Raw genomic sequence first — 21,107 nt, forward strand, 5'->3', positions numbered from 1 at the left:
GCCGGGGGGGCGGGAGGTGCGCGGAGCCGCCGCCCGCAGCAGCCGCGGCGGCAGGGAAGGGGCTGCGATGCTCCCGGCCGAGCGCCCCCCCGGAGCCGCCCCCGGGCGAGGTGAGTCAGCGCGGCCCCGCGGTGCGCGGGGGGCCGGGCCGGCAGCCGGGGCCGCCCGGCGGGGAGCCGCCGCCTCCGCTGCCCGCGCTCCGCGGGGACCGGCCCCGCGGGGCGGCCGGGGCCGGCTGTGGCGCACCGGGCTGGGGAGGCCGTTCCTCCCCCGTGTCTGCGCCGGCTCCAACGCCCTCCCGCCGGGGCGGCTGGCCTCGTCCCCGCAGCCGCCCGGGATGCTGCCGGTGGGCCCGCGCCGCAGCTTTTCTCCGGAGGCGTTTCCTGCCGCGCCGGGGCCGGTCAGCTGCGCCTCCCCGGAGCCGGCCGGTTGTGTCAGCCCTGACGGCCGCTGTGGTGCGTGCCGGCCCGCTTCTCCTGAAGCTCAGCATCTTGGTTGAAGCGTGCTGCGGCCGAGCCATGCAATGCCCCCTGCCCTCCCCGGTGACAGAGTCGTAGTCCCGGAGGTGGCCGCTGGCCGGGCCGTGTCCCGCGGGAGCTCCTGCACAGGCATCCCCGCACTTCTCCTGGCCGCCAGCATCCAGGCGTGGCGTTACGAGTGGCTGTCACTCGGATCCAGAACCTTTACATCCTTAAAATACCACGGGGTTTAGTAAGCGGGTTGTCGGTTGCTCCTCTGTTTATTGGAATAAGCGTAGGAACAGATCCTTATTTAGGAAGTCAGTGCTGAAGGTGCCATAGCTGCTACGGATGCCTGCGATGTTCTAAGTTAGATGGAGTTTAAAATCCGTGTCTGTTCAGCAGCTCTAAAGTTTGAACAGCAGGCTCTTTTTAAATGTTGTGTTAATGAAAAGTGCGGTGTTGAGGAGTGATAAACTTGGACTGATAAACTAGGGCAGAAGAGAACAGGTGAATAAACATAGCACTGAAGTATTTCGGTAAAAACTTGCTCCAAACACTGTTACGTTACTAAGATATATTAGGTCTTGTTGTCCACTAGTTAGTAATGTCCAAGGAAAGAGATTAGAAAATGCTAGTTTTTTAGCTTGGTTATTTTTTGTGTGTGGGGGTTTTTTTTTCACCGGGTAGAAATAGTGGACAAAGGTGATGTGTATTTTGTTGTTTGTATTCTCTGAAGACCCCCCCAAGGAATGGGAGAAAACAATCGTCCCTTTAAGGGTGGTATTTGTGGTAGCAGTCATAAATCCGGTAAAAATCGAAAGAAGACTTTAAAAAAAACAACACAGGTGGAGTAAGAGAATAAGAGAGTAGGAGCTGAGGATATGAGGAACTAATGGGAGGAAGCTGTGGTTTATCAGTAATGTAGCTGGTACTAGGGCACAGCTTGAATGCAGCCTAAAATTCATCTTAATCTTCAGCTACAGTACAATGGGCCCGAGTTTATAAAGCAGTGTGGAAAATTGTAAGCTGGTGACAAGATCCATCTGCAGATGTGGCAGTTGGTCCCAGAGGCTGGAATGGCCAGGAAGGCCTTGCTGTCCTGCAGCAGACTTGGAGGGGCAGCTGGGTGCCCGTGTCCCTCCCCGGTGCTGGCAGCAATGTGCTTCTGGAGCCCTCTGGGTACTTGCCTGGTTTGTAGCTGAAAGCACACTTGGAAATTACCATCGTTAATCAAGTGTAGACCTTGGAGGCAGTTGACAAATTGAAAACTGGTTAAAAAAGCTGGAGGTTGATACTAAAAACATACTCTTTAACAAATAGAGTCTACTCGGATATTTTAATGTGCATATATTAAATGGAAAACAAGATTGGAAGGCAGGAGTCCTAAGATATGAATTTAATGGTTTTTCTTTAATAGATGAGGATTCATAGTGTTCTTTAATATTAATACTAGCACTGTTGTAGCAATTTCAGACCTATCGTAAGTGCATTAAACCTATTATAAACCTGATCTTGACATATTTCAGACATACTGTTATCTCCCGATCTAATTGACTAAACGTGTCAGTGTGTAGAGTTTTTATATCCATATTGAAGAAGCAGAAAAACCTATAGCCCAAACAGATTAAGTAAGTGTATGTCAGCAACACAAAAAAAAGCAATTTTAAGTGTTAAGTACTGTAGAACAAGGTGGTTTCACTTTTATGGAAACCCTAATTATGTTGGTTAATGTTTCAACACTTGTGTGTTGCTTTACAGTTGAAACAAGTATATTTCCCAGCACCAAGTTAATTTACTCTATGTGACTTATTTCTGATTTTATAAATTCAGAGTCAGGTGTTCATGCTGAGGGCTCACAGGAGGAACTGCTTGCCTTTAGAGAGCAGGGGATGATGTGGGGCAGGTGGGTCAACCTGTGAGAGTTGTTCTGGATGGCTGGGCAGGGAACAGCCCATCCAAGGGCTCCGCCTGGAGGTTGGCTCATCTGGGAGAGGCTTGGGAACACTTGGTGAGGCAAGAGTGAAGGAAGTCTCTGCACTTCTCTGTCATGACGTAAGTTGTTTGCATAACATTCTCCTCCTTTTTGGCAAGGATGCAGGTGACAGTGCCAGGCTGCTCTTTAGGGGTGAAACTTGCTTGAGAATGGAAAGCATGGTCTATTATTTATGGCTATTGCAGCAGTGCCTTGTAGGCCTGCTGGATGCAGGGCTTCGTTCTGGAGGCCCTGCACAAATACTGAAGCAGAAAGTCTTTGACCCAAAGGTTTTGTAGCTTGGATTGATGGGACGGGAGGGCTGAGGAGGAGGTAATGTGCATGAGCTGTGTGATGGATGCACTCGTGGCAGTTTCACCAGCTGGGGGATGAGTGAGGTGAGCCTTCCTATAGTTTTCAAGTCTCCTTCTCTAGCAGACTTATTCTCAATCAAACAATACTTAGTGACTTTTTAAAAAAAGTGTTTTTAAGAAACATGTTCTCTATTAACAGATTATAAAATGTTTGTATGAAAACTTCACGTAGGCTTTAATTTGTTGGCTACAGAGTTTTCTAATCAGTGAAAGGCTGGAAGGGGTCAACTAAAATGGGATGCTATTCTGGCTGGCTTTGATTTATCTGCACAAGGCAAACAGCAAGCTGGCCTGCTCTGTTCTATAGCTGCATGTTGTTCGAGAGACTAATTGATTATTCCTGTTCTGAGTATGTTTTCTGAGATGTGTAAATATAAATCTTACACAGTGAGTCATTTTGTTAGGTATTTAATGGGTTAAGCCTTTCTTCATTGTTTGCACTGTCTTCTCATGAACTGTCACGGGGTTTTTTGGTGGTTTGTCTTTTAACATTCACATACATCCAAGCCTGGATTTTGAGCCTATGCTTTGTGAATCTTAATTAGACTTTAATTCTCAAAGCCTAGTGAATGGAATATTTATACTGAATTAAACTTTATTTTAGAACAAAAGTATGCTTTCACCTCAAATCTAACTTTCTATTGGTCTGTAAATGAAGTTTCAATGATGGTTCCATAAGTACCATTGCATTTTCCCTGAGAGGTTTAGGGATTTGCTACCCCAGTCTTATCTCTTGATTGATTTTTTTTTTTTTTTAATTTGAGATACTTTTCAAAGCAGGTTTTTTTTTTTCTCCAAAGTTTTGGAGAGAGTGACTCCAAGGAGAGAGCTGAGTTTTTAGTATATTGTATTTTTTTTTGTTTGTTTCTTTTGTGTTCTTTGTTTTTATTCCTGTAATGTCATGTTGTCTTGAGTAGATTAGCTTTTTATCCTTTCTGATCTTGAAATCCTGTTAATTATTAGGAGAGACCGACTAAATGAGGATCGATTTAAGAAATAAAAGCACGAATGCCAAGAAGGTAATACTTAACTAAATGCAGATACCCTCTTTCTACCTGCCTGCCAAAGAGGCTCATTACAGTCATTAAAATGACCACTGCACTGTCATCACCGAATTTCTTGGGACAAATGGTTCTTCCTCCATTCCCAAGCTGCTCAAAGGTGCAAGTCTGTAGGGAAGTTGTTGTATCTATTTGCAGGAGATGACTGGATAAAAAACATGTTCAAGGTGTAAGGGCTTGAAAGTGGCTTTTGACTTGCTGGAGGAATAGATGTTAAAGCAGATTGCTGTAGTCTGTATCAGGAAACTCGGAAAAAATAATAGCCTCTACCTACATTAAAAAAAAAATCCTATCTGTGCAAATCTTGAAGGGAGAAGAGCCTTGTGGTTAACAAGAACATTCTTTATATCTGAGGAGCAGCACATGCCCTTGTGCACGAAGAGTGATCTCACAGGCGAATCCCCAGTGTGAGAGAGCTGGGTGCAGCTGTGAGCGAGGGGTGTGCGCTGCCAGCCCGGTGCACTGCGATCACGGCCTGGCGGGGGAAATCGGCACTTCAGGTCTCAGTGAGGACTTTTCCCACTGTAGCCTTATAGGGTGATGGGATGGTGAGGAAACAAGGGCTTGGTCCCCACTTCTGAGTTCTGTAGTGGTTTGGAAATGTCAACCTCTGACAAGATAAAAGCTCGTTTGTCAGCTGGAGGACCAAAGCGCATTCTTATGACACACACGTGCTGCTGTGCTGTGCCTTTGCTATGCCTCTTCCCTTTCCCTCTGCAGGGCTTTCTCAGGATTCTTGCAGAAGTTCTTTACAATTTACATCTTAGAGCTTTCTTGGGTGTTTCTGAACCCTAAGTTTGGGGGAATAGCTCCAAACGTTACTCCTGTTTTTAGAGTGATGGCACCACTCTGCAACCTCTCTGATCTCATTTGTTCTGGCTGAGCTGATTACATTCAACAGGCCTCTATAGAATGTTGCATTCTCTTCAAGTGAGTTAAAATTTATATTCACTCTGAAATCCATCTTTTAACTCCCTTAACCTTTCTTCCTTGTTCTTCGTTGTTCATTTTGCCAGTTGTGCTTGTCTTCTGTCCTCCTAACGTCTTGTGCATTGGGAAAGTTTTTTCCAAAGTTAAGATACAGTATTTGAAGGCAATGGTTGAAATAACCAGTAGATAATTAGACTCTTATCTCTGAGAAGTATATTGGTTTTTCCATCTGTCTAGTTTCCTGCACATTCGATCTCTGACAGGCACAGGGTTTTTGGCAGTAGAAGGAAAGCCCCATAGGTTCAGGGGTTTTGAAGATTTTTTTCAGTAACAGTACTACTCTGTTAATTTTCTCGTTTTCAGTCATTTATTTTTAGAATTTAAAACATTGCTTAATATGACTTTAAAAACCTGACTCCTAAACAAACTAGTGATCAAAACAATAAAGAATGCCATATGGCTCCTACCACTCTTGATGCTGTTATATTTCTGAAGAGTATATTCTGTATTATTAATAACATTCAATGAAGCTCTTAGTGTGGGAAAATATTTACTGAAATTATTATGAAATGTACTTTTCATAGCATTCTAGCCCAGGATGTTCTAGGCAGAGCAGCAGGAGTGGATCTTTTGGATTATGCAAATGCAATGTGTTAGAAGATGGATGCTGAGGCCAATATAAATTATGGAGGAGAGAAGAATATGCAGCAACCAAAGTGTTTAAAGTTTAACAGTATCATAATTTGTTATGTACTCACTATTCATGCAACATATGAAATTGAAATTCCACTTCAATAGAAAAGGGAAACGAAATTAAAAAAGATTGAATACTAATTGCTCTAAAAGCCTTCAGTATAATTTATATGAAACAGATGGTTCAGAGCTCATATATAGGAATAAGCTTATATAAATCAGGATGATTTCAAGCCATACTTACAAAGAAGTTGTCCTAAAATATCCACATGGTTAAAATGTGAGTTTTATCTTGTCATGTCTGGGAAACAGGAAATCTATTCTTCAGAAGTAAATGCTGTAAAGCTCTGATGCAGGAAGCAAGCAAGTTGCTGTAAACAGATGAGCATATACTGAAAGCTCAGTTACATCCCCTTGACATAAGTGGGGCCCTGCACAAGATCTGGAGTCTTTGTTGTCAAAGAAGGGCAAGGCATAAAGAAAATAAAAGCACAGATGATGACTGATCTAATTTACTCATTAGAAGGACTTGTTTTATGGATATAAGAATGAGCAAAAACCCCACAGTTCTTCCAGCTGTCAGGTGGATATGGCTGGCTGAACCAAAAATTGCAGGAGCTCACTAGACAGCTGCTGGGTTTTGGTTCATGTGGCTTTTGATGGTAACAGGTAAGAGCAAGAAAATGTGCTTTCACATTTGACTGTCCTAGCAACTTAATTAGGACTGTCTAATCTTTTGACTGTTGAAATACTTTTTTTTAAAATTTAATTGGATTGACTCTGAAGAAACTGGAGGAAAAAATGTAAGTCTCTGTGTATGTGCTGGCATTGTTTTCATTTCCTTCTGACCTTGAATACGTGAATATTTAAGGTTCCAAGATTTGTATGTAGCCTTTTCTCCCTAAGTGAAACCAGAGGTCCTCATAGATAGTATCCCATAGAAATGACATTTAAAAGTGAAAACATACACAAACCTTATGAACGTTTGGGACTTTAATGATGGTATTTTTAGACATGTCTTTCACTGAACTGTGTAAGGTTTAGGTTATTTTCGTGAACTGTTGTTTTTAGAAATACCCATGGCTTGTTATCAGCTCTTACATATGTGTTTGATCAACAGGAAACTATTAATTTAACACACTAGTGAATGTTAGTCTTTTTTCTCTTATTAGGCCTTGTCAGTATTAAATAATCCCTTGCAAATCCATTGTCAGTATTAAATAATGATGAATTATAATTAATTAATTTAAAGGCACTAAATATACTGTTGCATGGCTAATTTTAAGGGGATGATATTGTGCTTTCAGATGAGTAATGAACGACTTGTTTCATTGTCATTTTCTACTTCGAATAAAGTGCAGAAGTATAAATTTTAAAAAAACACTTATCATAGAATGATATAATATCCTGAGTTGGAAGGAACTCAATAGGATCATCCTCTACAACTTCAAATTCCTTGAGTGGGTCTAGATCATAAATTGAATGCTCTTTGAGAAATTTCAGGTTCTTCTGGTTCTCCTTTCAAATACTGGTCCTTGCAAAAGTTCCTCTGTGATAGTAATATTAACCCAAACAGCAAAGGAATAACAAAACCAAAATACATTACATGTTTAAATTGTCGAACAATGATCATGAGCTAATCTTACTAGGTTAAATTTAAAGGTACCAATAGAGCAAAAATTGTGTTTTAGTAATGATTTGGAGCTTTTTGACAGAGCTGGTTTTATTCTTTGAAAATAAAGCTTTTCTTTGCTAGCCTAGTTTATTGGAATTGGCAGTTTTTAAATGTGAAAGCTGGTTGGTCACTCAAAGTCTAAAGAGTGTTTAATTTATTTTTTAGTCTTGCTTATCAATTTTGCAGGCTCTTCTGCAGAAGATAAGCGCAGGCAGCTGCAGTGCTGTTACCTCCCAGTCCACCTTTTCCAATTTCAGAATTTGACTTGAAGATACCTTTATAGGGCGTGTCTCTGTTTCTTCGCTCCCAGGTTTTTGATGTCTTTGAGATTGTTATCCTAATTTTGATCTTAAAGCCCCATCCTAATTCCCACCTCTCTTCCCATTCAGCCTAGCTCCAGCCTCCCATCAGTTTCTGCTGTAGTTCTGGAGTGCTCAGAAAAATGTGTTCCAAGAGGAGACTGAGGAACCTTTTGAAGGCCATCATGAGGCTTTGCATAGTAATTTGTTTTGATGATCAAAATAACCCGGATATATGTGGCTGCATTACTTAATTACGAAATCATGACTATCTTTTGGCATAGAAGGGAATACTGAAAATAAAGCCATTAGCTTTGGGGGAGAAAAGCCAGCTTGAAAGAAGAGACTTGCAAATGCACTTAATTGCCACAGTAACTCCGAATATATAAGTTATTCTCTCTCCTAAACATGAAAGATGTTTTATTGCACAATATAAAAGCTGGTGTTGGGAGAACTTCACAGAATTGGTCATAAAACACGTTTTTATTGATGCTACCATGTACCACTAGTCTAGACAAATGGCCTTCCCACCCTGAATACTGCATTTATTGTTCAGGAATGTTACTTATAAGAAAGAAGCTATCTTTGTCCTTGATGGCTGGCGTTGCAGGTCTGCTCCTCTGTGGTACCTTAACCACCCTGTGTTTTATTTGTTCACAGGGTAGCCCTAGTTCCTTGAGAGTCCACCAGATATTGGATGCTTGTGGTAAACCATGGCAGCTGATGATAAAGTGGCCATTCTAACCGACGATGAAGAAGAACAGAAGAGAAAGTATGTGCTTGCTGATCCTTTCAATGGCATTTCCAAGGATCAAGACTTGCCACCCAATAATGAATCCCCTTCAACAGAGACAACCACTGTCCCAGATGAAGAGCTGGATTGGTTAGAAAAGCACTGTGTCAAAATAAACAACGATCTTCTGATCTCCAAGGTCTTTTATTTTTTCTTCTATTCTGCATATGGCTCGCTGTACCCCTTGCTGCCCGTGTACTACAAGCAGCTGGGTATGACACCCAGCCAGAGCGGACTTCTAGTGGGCATCAGGTACTTCATTGAGTTTTGCAGTGCTCCCTTCTGGGGAGTGGTGGCAGATCGCTTCAAGAAAGGCAAGATTGTCCTCCTGTTTTCACTTTTATGCTGGGTTTTGTTTAACCTGGGCATTGGATTTGTGAGACCAGCCACCTTAAGATGTGTACCAAAGGGCCTTCCCCCAGCACATCCCACCAACGCAAGCAGCCTTTTAACAATTCCGCAGAACGCCTCGATGTCTTCTCCACTAACCACAGTGAGTGCTGCATCCCCTAAAGTTCGTGGGAGGAGAGACCTGGCCACTTCCAGTCCAGTCACTTTGGAACCAACAGGGACACCTAGTCCTGAAATGACATTCCCAGTACCTACACAGAGCAGTGATCTTACCTTGGAAAACAGTACCCATTTGATTTTGAAAAGCACCACCACTAGCCCAGCCTCACCAGGGAACTCGACTCTGAGCACCACCCCAGCTTCCATCAGCACAAAGCCGATGCCTTCTGACCAAGCTGTGCTCGTTTATGATCAACAAGAAGTAGAGGCCATCTTTCTACTCATTCTGCTGGTTGTCATAATAGGAGAATTTTTCAGTGCTTCCTCTGTTACCATCGTGGACACCGTAACTCTGCAGTACCTTGGCAAACACAGGGACCGGTATGGATTGCAGCGTATGTGGGGATCTCTGGGCTGGGGGCTGGCCATGCTCTCTGTGGGAATTGGCATTGACTATACTCATACAGAAGTTGCCATTGAAGGTCAAGGATGTAAAGCTCCAGAGTACAAGAACTACAGGATTGTTTTCATTGTTTTTGGTGTCCTCATGACAATGGCGTTAATTGTGGCCACCCAGTTTCGATTTCATTACGCGCACTTCAATCAAGATGAAAATAAGAGAAAAGAGGTAGAGATCTCACAGGTGGACAGAAATGCCTCCAATGAATCTTCAGATAACACTCCTACCAGCACGAGCCAGTCGCAGTCTTTCAGTTTTTGGGACCTAATTAAACTGCTGTGCAGTATCCAGTATGGCTCAGTACTCTTTGTGGCTTGGTTCATGGGGTTTGGATATGGCTTTGTGTTCACCTTTCTGTACTGGCACTTGGAGGACTTGAATGGCACCACCACTCTCTTTGGAGTTTGTTCTGTGCTCAGTCATGTGTCTGAGCTGACTGCCTACTTCTTCAGCCACAAACTCATTGAATTGGTTGGTCACATCAGGTAAGATGGGAACAATCATTAGAGCTATAGAAAAAATGTGCTACAAAGCGAAACTCAAGCTGATCCTTTTTTGGTTTTTTTTCCTTATATTCCAAGTCCTGCTCAGTTTTGTGGCTCACATGATTGTTGTGGTCAGGGTTTTGGTTGAGGTGAAGCAGGTAAAGAAGCAGGAATGGCCTTTGCAGGGGTTTTACAGAGATGTTTATTTCAGCCACGCGTGAGCACAGTGCAGCGTTCAGAGGCAAAGGCAATGGTTTGGGCCTTTGGGTTAGGTACATGGGATGAGCAGAGCAGGGAAAGAAGTATCAGAGACCAACTACCAGGGGACATGGAGGTGTCACAAGGGTGGGGTTAGGGCACAGACACCATCAGGGAAACAGTGCCTTTCAAGGTCTCCACACATGATGGATTTCTTTTTTTGTTATTTTAAGAGTTGAAAATGCTCTGAAATGCTTGCTTTGCACTTGAGTTGCATGTTAGTATGTGCTCTATGCCTGGCACCATAACCTTTTGCAGATGGTTCCAGAAGATATCCTTGTTCCTTGATGCATTGCTCTGTTAGAGATCTTTACAAATTGCCACCCACTCAAGGGTTGTATGTTTTGACATACAAACACCATTAGTTTTTCAACTTTTTTTTCCTGTGAGTAGCATCACTCTGCAAACTTCCTGCTTTAGCCTGGTTCCCCTTGCAGGGCAGTTCATTGCCCCCACAGTAGCCTGGAAAGGTGTCAGCTGCAGGCTGAGAGGGGAGAAGCTGAGCTGAGGAAACGAGGTGAGCACCTCCTGTGTACATGGCCTCGTAATCAGACTCTGGGTGTTGGCAGAATGAGGTTGCAGTCTGCCAGTGTCACTTACCAGTTTTCCTCCTTTAGTTGCAGCAGCGTGTGTCAGCTATGGAGTGAGATGGCTGCAGGGCTTGTCCTGTTGGTTTTGCCTTGTGTAAGTGAAAGTGACTGCTTCCAGCATATTAGTGAACATTGGTTTCCAGTAAATTCGCTAAATTGACTTAATTTCCACGTATTCTAAATCCCTCTACTACTCTTTTAAAAAAGCGCAGGGGAGGAAAGACAGGGAAAACCTGAGTTAATGAAGTTGCAAAGGTGTTTTTTTTAATGTTTACTCAGGAATTGTATGCATCTAAGTACAGAGCTGTGTGTTGTTAGCATCATATCCTTTCCAAATGCCCAGTTTATAATCGTACAGTCATTGAGATGTAAGTATTTTAAGCTGTTTGCGGTGTTCTTTATGTCTATTTTCTTCTAAGGTTTTGCTCTTTATTTTGTTTTTATTGGGATTAATATTTTTATTCCTTTGACCTGTTCTAAAAATGTTTGAGATGTTTAGCACAATAATTTGAGAGATTAGTAAAAAGATGGAGTTCTTTCTTACTTTAAACTGAGAATGATCCCTTTACTTAGAGTCTGTCTTAATCTCTGAATTTGACAATAATTAGTAAGAGAAAATGACACCTTGCTTGCAAAGCCTGGAGGAAGGATATGATAATGGAGGAGTGGTGAGAACAGATCACAGTCTTGATAGCTAAAGATAGCTTGTGTATGCTCTTTCAGTGTATATTATAGTACAAAATTCAGGCTTAGACTTCAGCTAAACAAAGAATGAAAACCAAAAGAGTGGTAGGATTGTGAATAAGATGAAATAGAAGGGATGGGCACATTGGCCAGTGAAAAGAAGGATGGTATATGGATGGGATTAGCTCCTTTTTTTTTTTTTTTTTTTTTTTTTTGGCACTGCTAAGCCTGTGAAGCCAAGATTGGATCAAGATCAGATTGTTTGAACACTTGTCCCTATTTGCTATGAAACAGCATTCTACATACCTGGGAAATGCACATTAGTCATATTTTAGTGTTATCTAATGCTTACTTGTGTTTAGTCATCACAGTTTGAGATGACTCCTCTTGGTTGCCTGCTGCCTTGTACTTTCTGAACTTTGTGTGTTTGAGAGGAGGCAAGCTTTTTTCTTTTTTCTGAAGAAAAATGGAGAACAGTGCATAGCTCATCTTCTCTGACAGTTCTGTGTATGTGTTGTCTACTGCCTTCTAGTGCAGATTATAATTTTCCTATTAATAAGAGCCAATAGCCTCCAACTCCATATCCTTAGGATCATTTGGTGTTGATATTTTATCTATTTTTTAATAGCTCAAAATCCTTTCTTCTGGGTTGTTGGACTTCAGACGTAGGCATTCTTTCTGCAATATTTGAATATTTATCATTCAACTTTTCTTTCTGTGCTGAGTGAAGACAGGCATTAATACTAGAATTGCATGCATTGTCACAGTAGCAGGAAAAAATGCTATTGAATGTCGTTTGTAGAACTGCAAGAAAACAGGCTTTACACCTTACCAGACAGAAACTCAGTTTCCCTTTTCAAGTCTTACAAATCTTTCTGTTTCTACTATTGTATGTGGTGGCATATAAAACCCTTACAACAGTTTGAAACCTCTTCTGTTTTCACAGGTTTTTTTTAATTAATGCTCAAATTATTGTCCAAGCATTTTAAGCATGACTGTATTAAATGTGCTGAAAAAAATGCCCAGTTTCTGAATTCATTAGCTGTACTGTTTGTACACTTGTGCACTTCATTGTGTACATTTGTTGTACATGCTTCTGGTGTTTCTTTGAGAGGATATTAGGAAAAAATTCTTTACTGTGGGGGTGGTGAGGCCCTGGAACAGGGCCCAGAGAAGCTGTGGCTGCCCCATCCCTGGAAATGTTCAGGACCAGACTGGATGGGGTTTGGAGCAATCTGGCCTAATGAATGGTGTCCCTGCCTATGGCAGAGGAATTGGTACAAGATAATATTTAAGGTCCCTTCCAACCCAAACCATTCTATGATAGTGACAAAAAAGTGTATAAAACTGGTTATGAAATATTTAGACCCCACCTGGTGTAGAAGCACTCAAAACTGCCAGTGACTTAGGAAGATGATGTCAAGCTCTGAAAATGACTTCTTACTTGAGGTTAAGCTTGAATGTGTTTGTCTGACCACAGTTCCAGCGAGTGAGTTTTTATGGGAAGCACAGACTGGTAGTCATGGCTGTAAACATCTTAGACTCCTTGAGACAAATATAGATTCAGTGCTTTAAATGTTTAAACTGTGAATTGAGTATGGTGTCTCTGTAGGTATTGCATATAGGGTTCATAAGGAACATCTGTTTACATTTTCCATTTAGGTCTGATAAGGAGCCTAAGTGATTATTATAAATGCGTTTTTGAAAAGACTCTGTAAATACACAGAAGTTTTTGTGTGACGTACCCGTCCAAATCCATATTTATAGAAATCTTCATAAACTGTAATTTACTAAAATTCTGTACATATATTCTAAGAAATTAGGAGGTAGAACCTGACTAAATTGCTGCTCTTAAACTCTGAATCCAATCTTCTGCAAATGTAACATGTTGGAAAAACACAGGTTAAGTAAGTGGTTAGTGATGATGGAAAAGCTCTGAAGCAGAAGGAGGTCACATCTCTGGTCTGGCTGTGCTAGGGAACAGCTGAGATAGAAAGACAGTTCTTGGTGAACAAACAAAGTTTCTGCTAGACAAAAGTGAAGTTAAGCTGTTTAGAGCTCATCCTAAACAGAGAGGTGCATCCGTACTGCTGCTGAGGGAAAACAAACATACATGGTGAGGCCATTCCTTTGTATTCCTGAGAGATGCATCACCCTGGGCCCCTTTCTAGTAGGGGAATGAAGACAGGAGCCTGCAGACCTTGTGAGTTTGGTTACCTTTTGAGGCCAGTGTGTCCTAATACATTTCAGAAATGTGGTTGTACATAAGAACTACATTCATTTGTGGCTATGAAAGGAACAAAGTTATTTGTTTGGAACAGGAGGCATTAATTAAAGGATGAGATGAAATTTATGATTCACAGCACAAAGAACAAGTTTGTTCTCATTATTGTATAATAGTGAACTTTTGCATGGCTTCCCATGTTTTCTTCCTTGAATGCTTGGGCTTGTGTTGCCTAAAGGCAGCTAAAACCAGCTATTCATGGACCTCACATGTATCTGGAAGCAACACAGCTTGGTTTGATGTATGACTGAGGGGGAAGACTTCCTGCCAGCTTGCCCTACTTGTTGAAAGTAAATTCATGTTGTTGTCAAATGCACAGGCCTTTTTTGCTATCACTGACATGATGAAAACTATGGTACTGGATTTTTCACTGTCAGCATGTGTATTCAGAGACCTCAAGTGTTGACAAGATGCTGTGTTTCTGTGATGGCATCTCACTCTAGATTTTCCAGTGGCTCTGTAGCAATGAATTAAATCTTGGTATGCGTTTGTAGAAAAACTAACTGAAAAAGCAGCACAAAGAATAACGAGCCCTTTCACAAGGTCAGTGCTTCACCTTAATTATCAATTGCATTTATTTCACTTATGCCAAATCAGAGTTCAAACCAACAAGCCCTATTTGGACAATAAATTACCCTTGTCCCTGAAAAAAATCTTTAAAGGTTGCAATAGCACCCTTTCTCAAGCTGTAAACATGTTTTCAATTAAGTCTTTGTTAACCAAGATCCATCTACAAATAAGAGGAAGATAGCTGGATGAATGAGCACCCCAGAGGGAAGCTTTGCTAAATCTAAAAACTGGAAGGGAAGAGTCATCAGGTTAAATGTGCAATGGGAAATGCACTTCACAAATAGTCTTTGTATTTCATTGTTTAAAAGCTGTTACAAGAGCTTTTTTTTTCTCCTCTAAATTCTGAGATGCAGCATCTGCTGCTTTTCAACAGGATGGCTAAGTTTTATCCTGAGGCATGTTGTTATAAACCATATTGCTTCTGTGGGATGTGTTTTAGAGTGGTTCTGAGCAGTTTGCAGATACTGGGACTATAAACTTGTATTAATTGAGTTAAAATTAATTCCTTTAATACAAACCTGCTCCTGGCTTTCATTGAAATGGCAGAATGAATCTCTGGATGATTAGAAAAGAAGGTTGTTTGGAAAGGTTGTTGAATGCACTCAGAAATTCTCTCTCTGAAACACAATCCTGTTTAGAGTGTGGCATAGAACTACAGAACTCAGTTAAAAGCTCAGTGGGTTTGCTGTCTCTTTGTTTTGTTTTTTTTCTATTAGGATTTTGAATGTGTTGAATGGGCAAGAAGAGAGTTTATGTTTGGGTGTAGGACTTAAAGGATATATTTCATGTTGAGCAAATGCTTTAGACTGGCAAACCGTATGCATGCAAAAAACTTCTAAATCAGTGAGCTGTATATAGCATAACAGAAAGGGAGAGTGCAGAGTATCCTGACTTCTCCTTTCTTTATTTCCTTTAGAGTGCTTTATATTGGCCTTGCCTGTAATACAGCACGATACATCTACATCTCCTACCTGGAAAATGCCTGGACTGTTCTTCCGATGGAAGTGCTCCAAGGTAAGACCTTCCAGCACAAGATCAGGTGCTTCCTTTTATCCTGTTTTCAAATGAGCTATGCTTAATAAAAAATCTGGTATTTCTCTATTTTTTATTTTTCTCACAAATACCTCCAAAGATTCAGGTTCATAAAACATACAAACCATTACTGTTTATCCTGGGAAATATTTGACGTCAAAAGGGTGGGTGTGCATTTGATTGTGCACAGTTCTGTGTTGATTCAAACAGAACTGTGTGAGACCAACACACCCTTTAAATAAACAGAAACAGAAGCACAAGCTGGGTCCACACCTACTACAAATCCTGTTTGGTGATAAATGTGAACTTCATTAAATGCCAGAGGTTGCAGTCCTTGAAAGGATGCTGCAAAAATCTTCTAAACGTAGTCTGGGTCATTCTATCTCTGTTAAAGTATTTCAGTTTTCCATCAGTACTTTTAGATTATAGAATTTTTGTTTTAATAGCTAGAGAAGAAGTTCTCTCAATAGTTTCCTCAATGCTAATAGAACTTTAAGAGACGTACCCTTTCACAAACATATTTACGAGGACAGAGGTATGGTCTATTGACAGTAACTTGAGTCCCATTTTCAAGTCCTGTTGTAGAAGTCTGTAAGAACTTCATTGCAATGTTAAAGAATACATTGTTCTAGCTTAGTTTTTTATGACCTTTTTCTGTGTCTTTGTAGTAGGTGCCACTTCTCAAAACCATGAAAAAATGTAATTTTTATTTTCTATTTCTTCAGTATTTGAAGAATACCATTCTTGACCATCTTTTTAAAGCCGGTATTTTAGTTTTATACAATAATATTTAGATTTTTTCCACAGATTATACTTAGAAGTTTTATTCTTCTATGTGCAGCATAACTTGAATTTGAATTAACTTTTTCTACTATACTTACAGAAGTCTTTGTAAGCTAGACTTCGAGTTACAAGATGCCATTAGAGAGCACTGTGTGGATCTCTACATAGACACAGAGAGATCCATTTGTGTACTGGCTCCTTAACCTTCCGAGCTAACAAAACCAGTTTATCATATTATAATTGCTACAACAGCAAGCTTCTGAATTTTGTTATTAAAAAGCCTCCAAACCACAACTATTGAACTGGTGCTTCATTGTTCACACCAAGTGTTAAAATAGGAACATTTTAGAAAGCACCTGAAGAATCAGTATGTGTTATACTCTCACCTGCTCAAACATCTAGGGAAAGCAAATGATAAATACAAAGCTTTGGATGTTGCCTTTTATGTAATTCTGTTTTAAAGATTTTCCTATATTTTGATATGGGCTAACCCCTTGTGCTTTCACCAATACAGCCATAAGTTTGTGCCTGGAAGCATCCTAAAAGTCATGGCTGAAAAAGAAGTTTGTTGTACTTTGAATGTGGTTTTTGTTCTGCTGAAATTTCAATATGAATTGCACAATATGTAGGTTTGCCTTTACATACAGCAAGGCTGTGAGGGAGTAGTGGTTTTGGTGGGGTGTTTTGTGTGGCATAATCCTGAGTAATTGAGATTTGAAGAAAAAATTAAGGACCTTTAAAATAATACTTTGTCATAATGTACCTGCCAGATGTTACCATATTTAGCCACCGCTGAATCATGGGCTCCTTGGTTAATCTGGCTATTTGCAGCCAGCAAATGAGAGAGCTAAACCCAAACCAAACCCACACACAACTCCCCCCACCCAGCCCCTAGGTCTCTGTGCTCTCTGTGCTCCTTTCAGCCTGCATCAGACGTCCTTTGTTGGTCCTTGGGGTCCATGTGTGCCCCGTGTGTCTAACCACTGCATTTGTAGGATTCCAGTCACCTCATTCAGTGTTACCAAATGGGGGATCAAGGTTATCTTTTTAGAAGTACTGTTGTCTTCCCCCCCTTTCTTTATTCATTCCCTTCCTGCTCTTACCAGTTTTTCATTTCTAGAGTTGTTATTTTTTCTGCAGCAGTTCCAAGTCCTGTTTCTTCGGGCTCTGCTTTCTCTCCTACGTAACCACTGTATTGTCAGTGGCAGCAAGAAGTGACACCTTAATGAAATTTGGTGAGGTGGAAGCTCTTATTTTTAAGTGAGCTTGTTGACAGAGGGAAGCAAGAGTTGTAGCTGTTTCCTCTATGTAAGGACTAGAAGTAGTGAAAACCAAAAAAAGGAGTAGATTGTGTACAACATATGGGCACCATGTGGGCTATCAAGTTGATGGGTCTTTGAAACCCCTTGGTGAAGTCCTTGTTCTAATTGTGCAGAACTTTTTTCCAGGAAGCTGTCAAATTCTATGTAAACTCCAGTTCCATCAGCTCAAGGGGTTTTAAGGCTAACAAAAGTTTTAGTTGACTTCTGTAAAAAATTTATTTTTCTGTTTAATATGTTTCTGCAATACAAGCAGGATTATCCTCATGTGCTGTTGCTGAAGGGCATGAACACATTTCTGGAAGATGACTCTGCAGACTGCATCTATTGATTGTAATAAGAACCATGCTGTGTTCCAGCTGCTGTTTGTAGCTGAGATGGGGACAGCTCTCAATGCATTGCACTCTTCAAAGGAGTAAATGAGGAGATTTAAACTCACTTCTCAATTCAAAGTTTAAAGCCACTATGCTGTATTGACTTGCACAGGCAATGTATGAAAATAGGAGCTAAGGCTGAATCTGTAATAACTGAAGATTTCAAGACATCCTTGTAAAGGATATATAGCTATATATATTGGACACAAGCAATCTTGTTCATTTGGCACTTAGCAGATGAGGTTTTGCTATGCTAGTTAGCTGCAATTCATTGTTCCAGGGCAGTGGTCCAGATTCTCTGATAACAGCTATGGTAGCTCACCAATTTGCATGACAGGAATTTTTTCTAAATTACAAAACTATCTTGTTAACCTGACAATGACCTGTTTTCACTTGGCAGTTACTCAGCAAAGTCCAAAACAAGTACTATTCTAAGAAGTGACTCCTACTGATGTTCCAGCAACACAGTTACGTCTAGAGAGCAAAGAGTTTGGCCTTTGGCTGACAATAATTATGATACATATTTCTCTTGAAATAAATTTGGATCCCCGAAGCTTCAGCTCATGGTTTACATATAAATTATCCTAAACTCACTAAAATTACAAGCATCACTTTAAGGTTGCTGCACTTGTTGGAACTGTTGTGCAGATGATGAAATGGTGGTTAGTGGTTTTAGCAAATAATGTCACAATATATATAGTGAGCAACTTCTTTTAAAAAGAATTGTGGTTAGCAGTAACAGTAATCCAAACCAGACTTCTTATGTAAGTTGTGGTAAAAACTGTTCCAAATAGTCACTGTTGTATAAATAATTATAATAAAGATCACATTAATAATGTATACCTACTAAAATAAAAAGGCTGTGCCTGTAAAGGCAAGTGTAGTGAGCTGATTTAAAGGTATGGATTTGTTTTCAGAGACGCTGAGAGCACTGTGTTCTAGTGGGGCTTCCACTGCTAAAGATGAAAACATCCAGGAAGCTTTTGTTTAAGTTACGGCCTTTTGTGTTCAAACAAACTCAGTTCAAATAATTGCCGATTTGTTTTTTATTTGCCTGGATTTAAGAATTGACTTGCTCCGAAGAGCTGATAAAACTGCATGTTTTATGTTAATTGATGTGCTTTCTAAACCAAAACCACTTTACCTATTTTAAATTAGCTCTGCTTTGTTATTGGGCAGCTCTGTTGCTATTTGCAATGCATCCATGAGTCTGCATTAAAGACTCAGAGTCTAGTCTCACTAGAGTGAGTTTTAAAACTCTTAAGCTTTTTGCATAGAAAATCTACGAGTTTTAAAGCCTTAAACTATAAATGGTAAGGTAATACAGACTCATTTTAATGCAGCCTTTTTGTTTTTCAACACAGTGATGTACTAATACCAAAACCTTGAGAGAGAGATACATATACACACACACAGATATAAATATATATATATGAAAAAATACCCAAAGCTTGAGGAATTTTGAGTTTTGAGTGAATTTGACCTGTACAGCCTGGTGGACATCTAACATGTGCATATTTGCACTATATCAAGTTAATGTAGTGCTATTTCTCTTTTTACCTAACCAAAATCCACATTATTCCATATGTTATGAAAAATGTGTTTTCTTGCTCTTAGGAGTCTTTAGCCTATAATTATTGATTGTCCAACTGTTCATTACTAAGTCAAGTGTAGAGGACAGAAACATGTTGACTGAATCATCAGTTGTGCCAATATTTGTTTAAAACTGAGGCAGTAGAGCTTAGGCATTGGTAAACTGTGATGACTATTTTTAATACCTCTGAAATAAGGAAAAAATATTCCCACTCAAAATGAGAGTGGCAAAATAGTTCAGGCTTATTTAACGTGTGATGAACTACAAAACTGTTTTGTTTTTCTAACTTCCCCACAACCCTGCCTTTTCCTGTCCTGTTCTTCACCAGGCAGGTGCTCCAAGGTGAGGGCTCCACCTGCAGCCAATCTCCCACGCTGAGGGTCATGTGCTGGCCTTCCCTTAGCTCTCCTGCAGGAGGAATTCCCAGCCCCAAATCTACCAGGGTCATGTGCTGGCCTTCCCTTAGCTCTCCTGCATGGTCTCTGCTGGGGGCTGGGGCTGTCCTGGGGCCGTGGTTGATGGCACTGAGGACTGGGGCTGTCATGGGGCTGTTGTTGGTGGCACTGAGGACTGGGGCTGCAGGAGTGGGTGAAGTGGCAGCAGTGCCCACGCAGGATGAAGGCACAGCAGGCACAGGACAGGATGCAGCCACAGCAGGAGGGAGCCACACTGACTGCCTCTCAGCAGTAGCCATGGAAAGCAATGTCTTTGGCCTACCCTGAGGAGCTTGTGTGCTGTTCTCATCTGGACCATTCTGTGCTAGGTGCACAGTGTGTTGGTGTTGAGTTCAGAAAGAGTTTGCTGGGAGGAGCTGGGTTTTTGTGGGGATGGCATGGATATCTCTGATACTGTTTGGATTTTATGACCTTTGTGCTGCCTTCACTGTAAGGAGACTGCTGAGAGGCATCAATGCTTTAATTGCCTGCAGCTTGTGAAATTGGGACTGTATTCCAAAGGCCCTGGGTCACTATGAAAGGAATCTGGCAGAGAGACTTGTCTCCCTAGGGACTGTGTCACCAGAAGAGAAGTGAGGTCATCTTAGAGGGAGAAAGAGCTTTTGACAGGCTCTGCAGAAGGAGTTGTCCTGTCTCTCTGTGGCTTGGTTGCCAGTATCACATTACCAAAAGCTGATTTGTACTTCACAGATATTTGTCAGCGGAGAGTTTTTGTTGTTTTTCTCTCCATGTGCTCCAGCTGGTGAGTGCAGTTGCTCAGATGTTATATTGGCACCCTGTGGCCCTGGTGTCCCTGACAATGTCTTGTTTCTGTAGGTGTCACACATGCAGCTATCTGGGCAGCCTGCATCTCGTACCTGAGCGCGGCCGTGCCTCCGGAGCTGAGAACGTCGGCACAGGGAATACTGCAGGGCCTCCACCTGGGACTGGGCAGGGGATGTGGAGCCATGGTCGGAGGGGTTTTGGTCAATTACTTCGGTAAGGAAAAGTAATATTGAAGATTTAAATTTTATTTTTTCTGGTTTTACCAAAATGTTGGCTTGAAACTTATTTATGCTGTAGGTATTGTTATATGTTAAAGAGTTATACATTTTGTATGGATCACAGGATCATAGGACTGCTCAGGCTGCCCTGAGATCTCCAGTCCAGGCCCCTGATCAAAGCAAGGTCAGCACTACATTCAGGCCAAATTGCTCATGGCTTTGTTCTGTCAGTGTTCCAGATTGATTCAGTATGTTACGCCTAGATATTTTCATTGTTGTGTCAAATACCCAACCTGATCTGTAAGTAAGATGAATGAATCCTTTGTGATAGAATAGGTTGATACTATAAAGCCTCTCGATGAACAAATGAGAATGTAATTACTTGCTTAAAAATCCTTTGCAAAGCCTGTTGAAGAAGTGATGGGGGAGGCAAATGTAATGAAACAAGCTAATAGGAGTCTACATGGG

General features: G+C 41.1%; 1 protein-coding gene across 5 annotated transcripts in view; it reads left to right on the plus strand.

Moving 5' to 3' along the window:
• The window catches only part of MFSD6 (major facilitator superfamily domain containing 6), a 27,912-nt gene continuing 6,805 nt past the window's right edge, over positions 1–21,107 (plus strand). For 2 of the 5 annotated variants that reach the window (XM_088167780.1, XM_088167782.1), the window contains exons 1-4: positions 1–110; positions 8,126–9,713; positions 15,016–15,113; positions 20,473–20,634. In XM_088167780.1, the coding sequence (XP_088023906.1) occupies positions 8,179–9,713; positions 15,016–15,113; positions 20,473–20,634 (1,795 nt within the window). In that variant the 5' untranslated portion in view covers positions 1–110; positions 8,126–8,178. Of the gene's footprint in view, positions 111–2,617; positions 2,832–8,125; positions 9,714–15,015; positions 15,114–20,472; positions 20,635–21,107 lie in introns of those variants that run through there. The other 3 variants (XM_088167781.1, XM_088167779.1, XM_014880911.2) reach the window with 2 other exon arrangements.

Source organism: Sturnus vulgaris, chromosome 7 (assembly GCF_052056855.1).
Source record: "Sturnus vulgaris isolate bStuVul1 chromosome 7, bStuVul1.hap1, whole genome shotgun sequence".
Taxonomy (NCBI): domain Eukaryota; kingdom Metazoa; phylum Chordata; class Aves; order Passeriformes; family Sturnidae; genus Sturnus; species Sturnus vulgaris.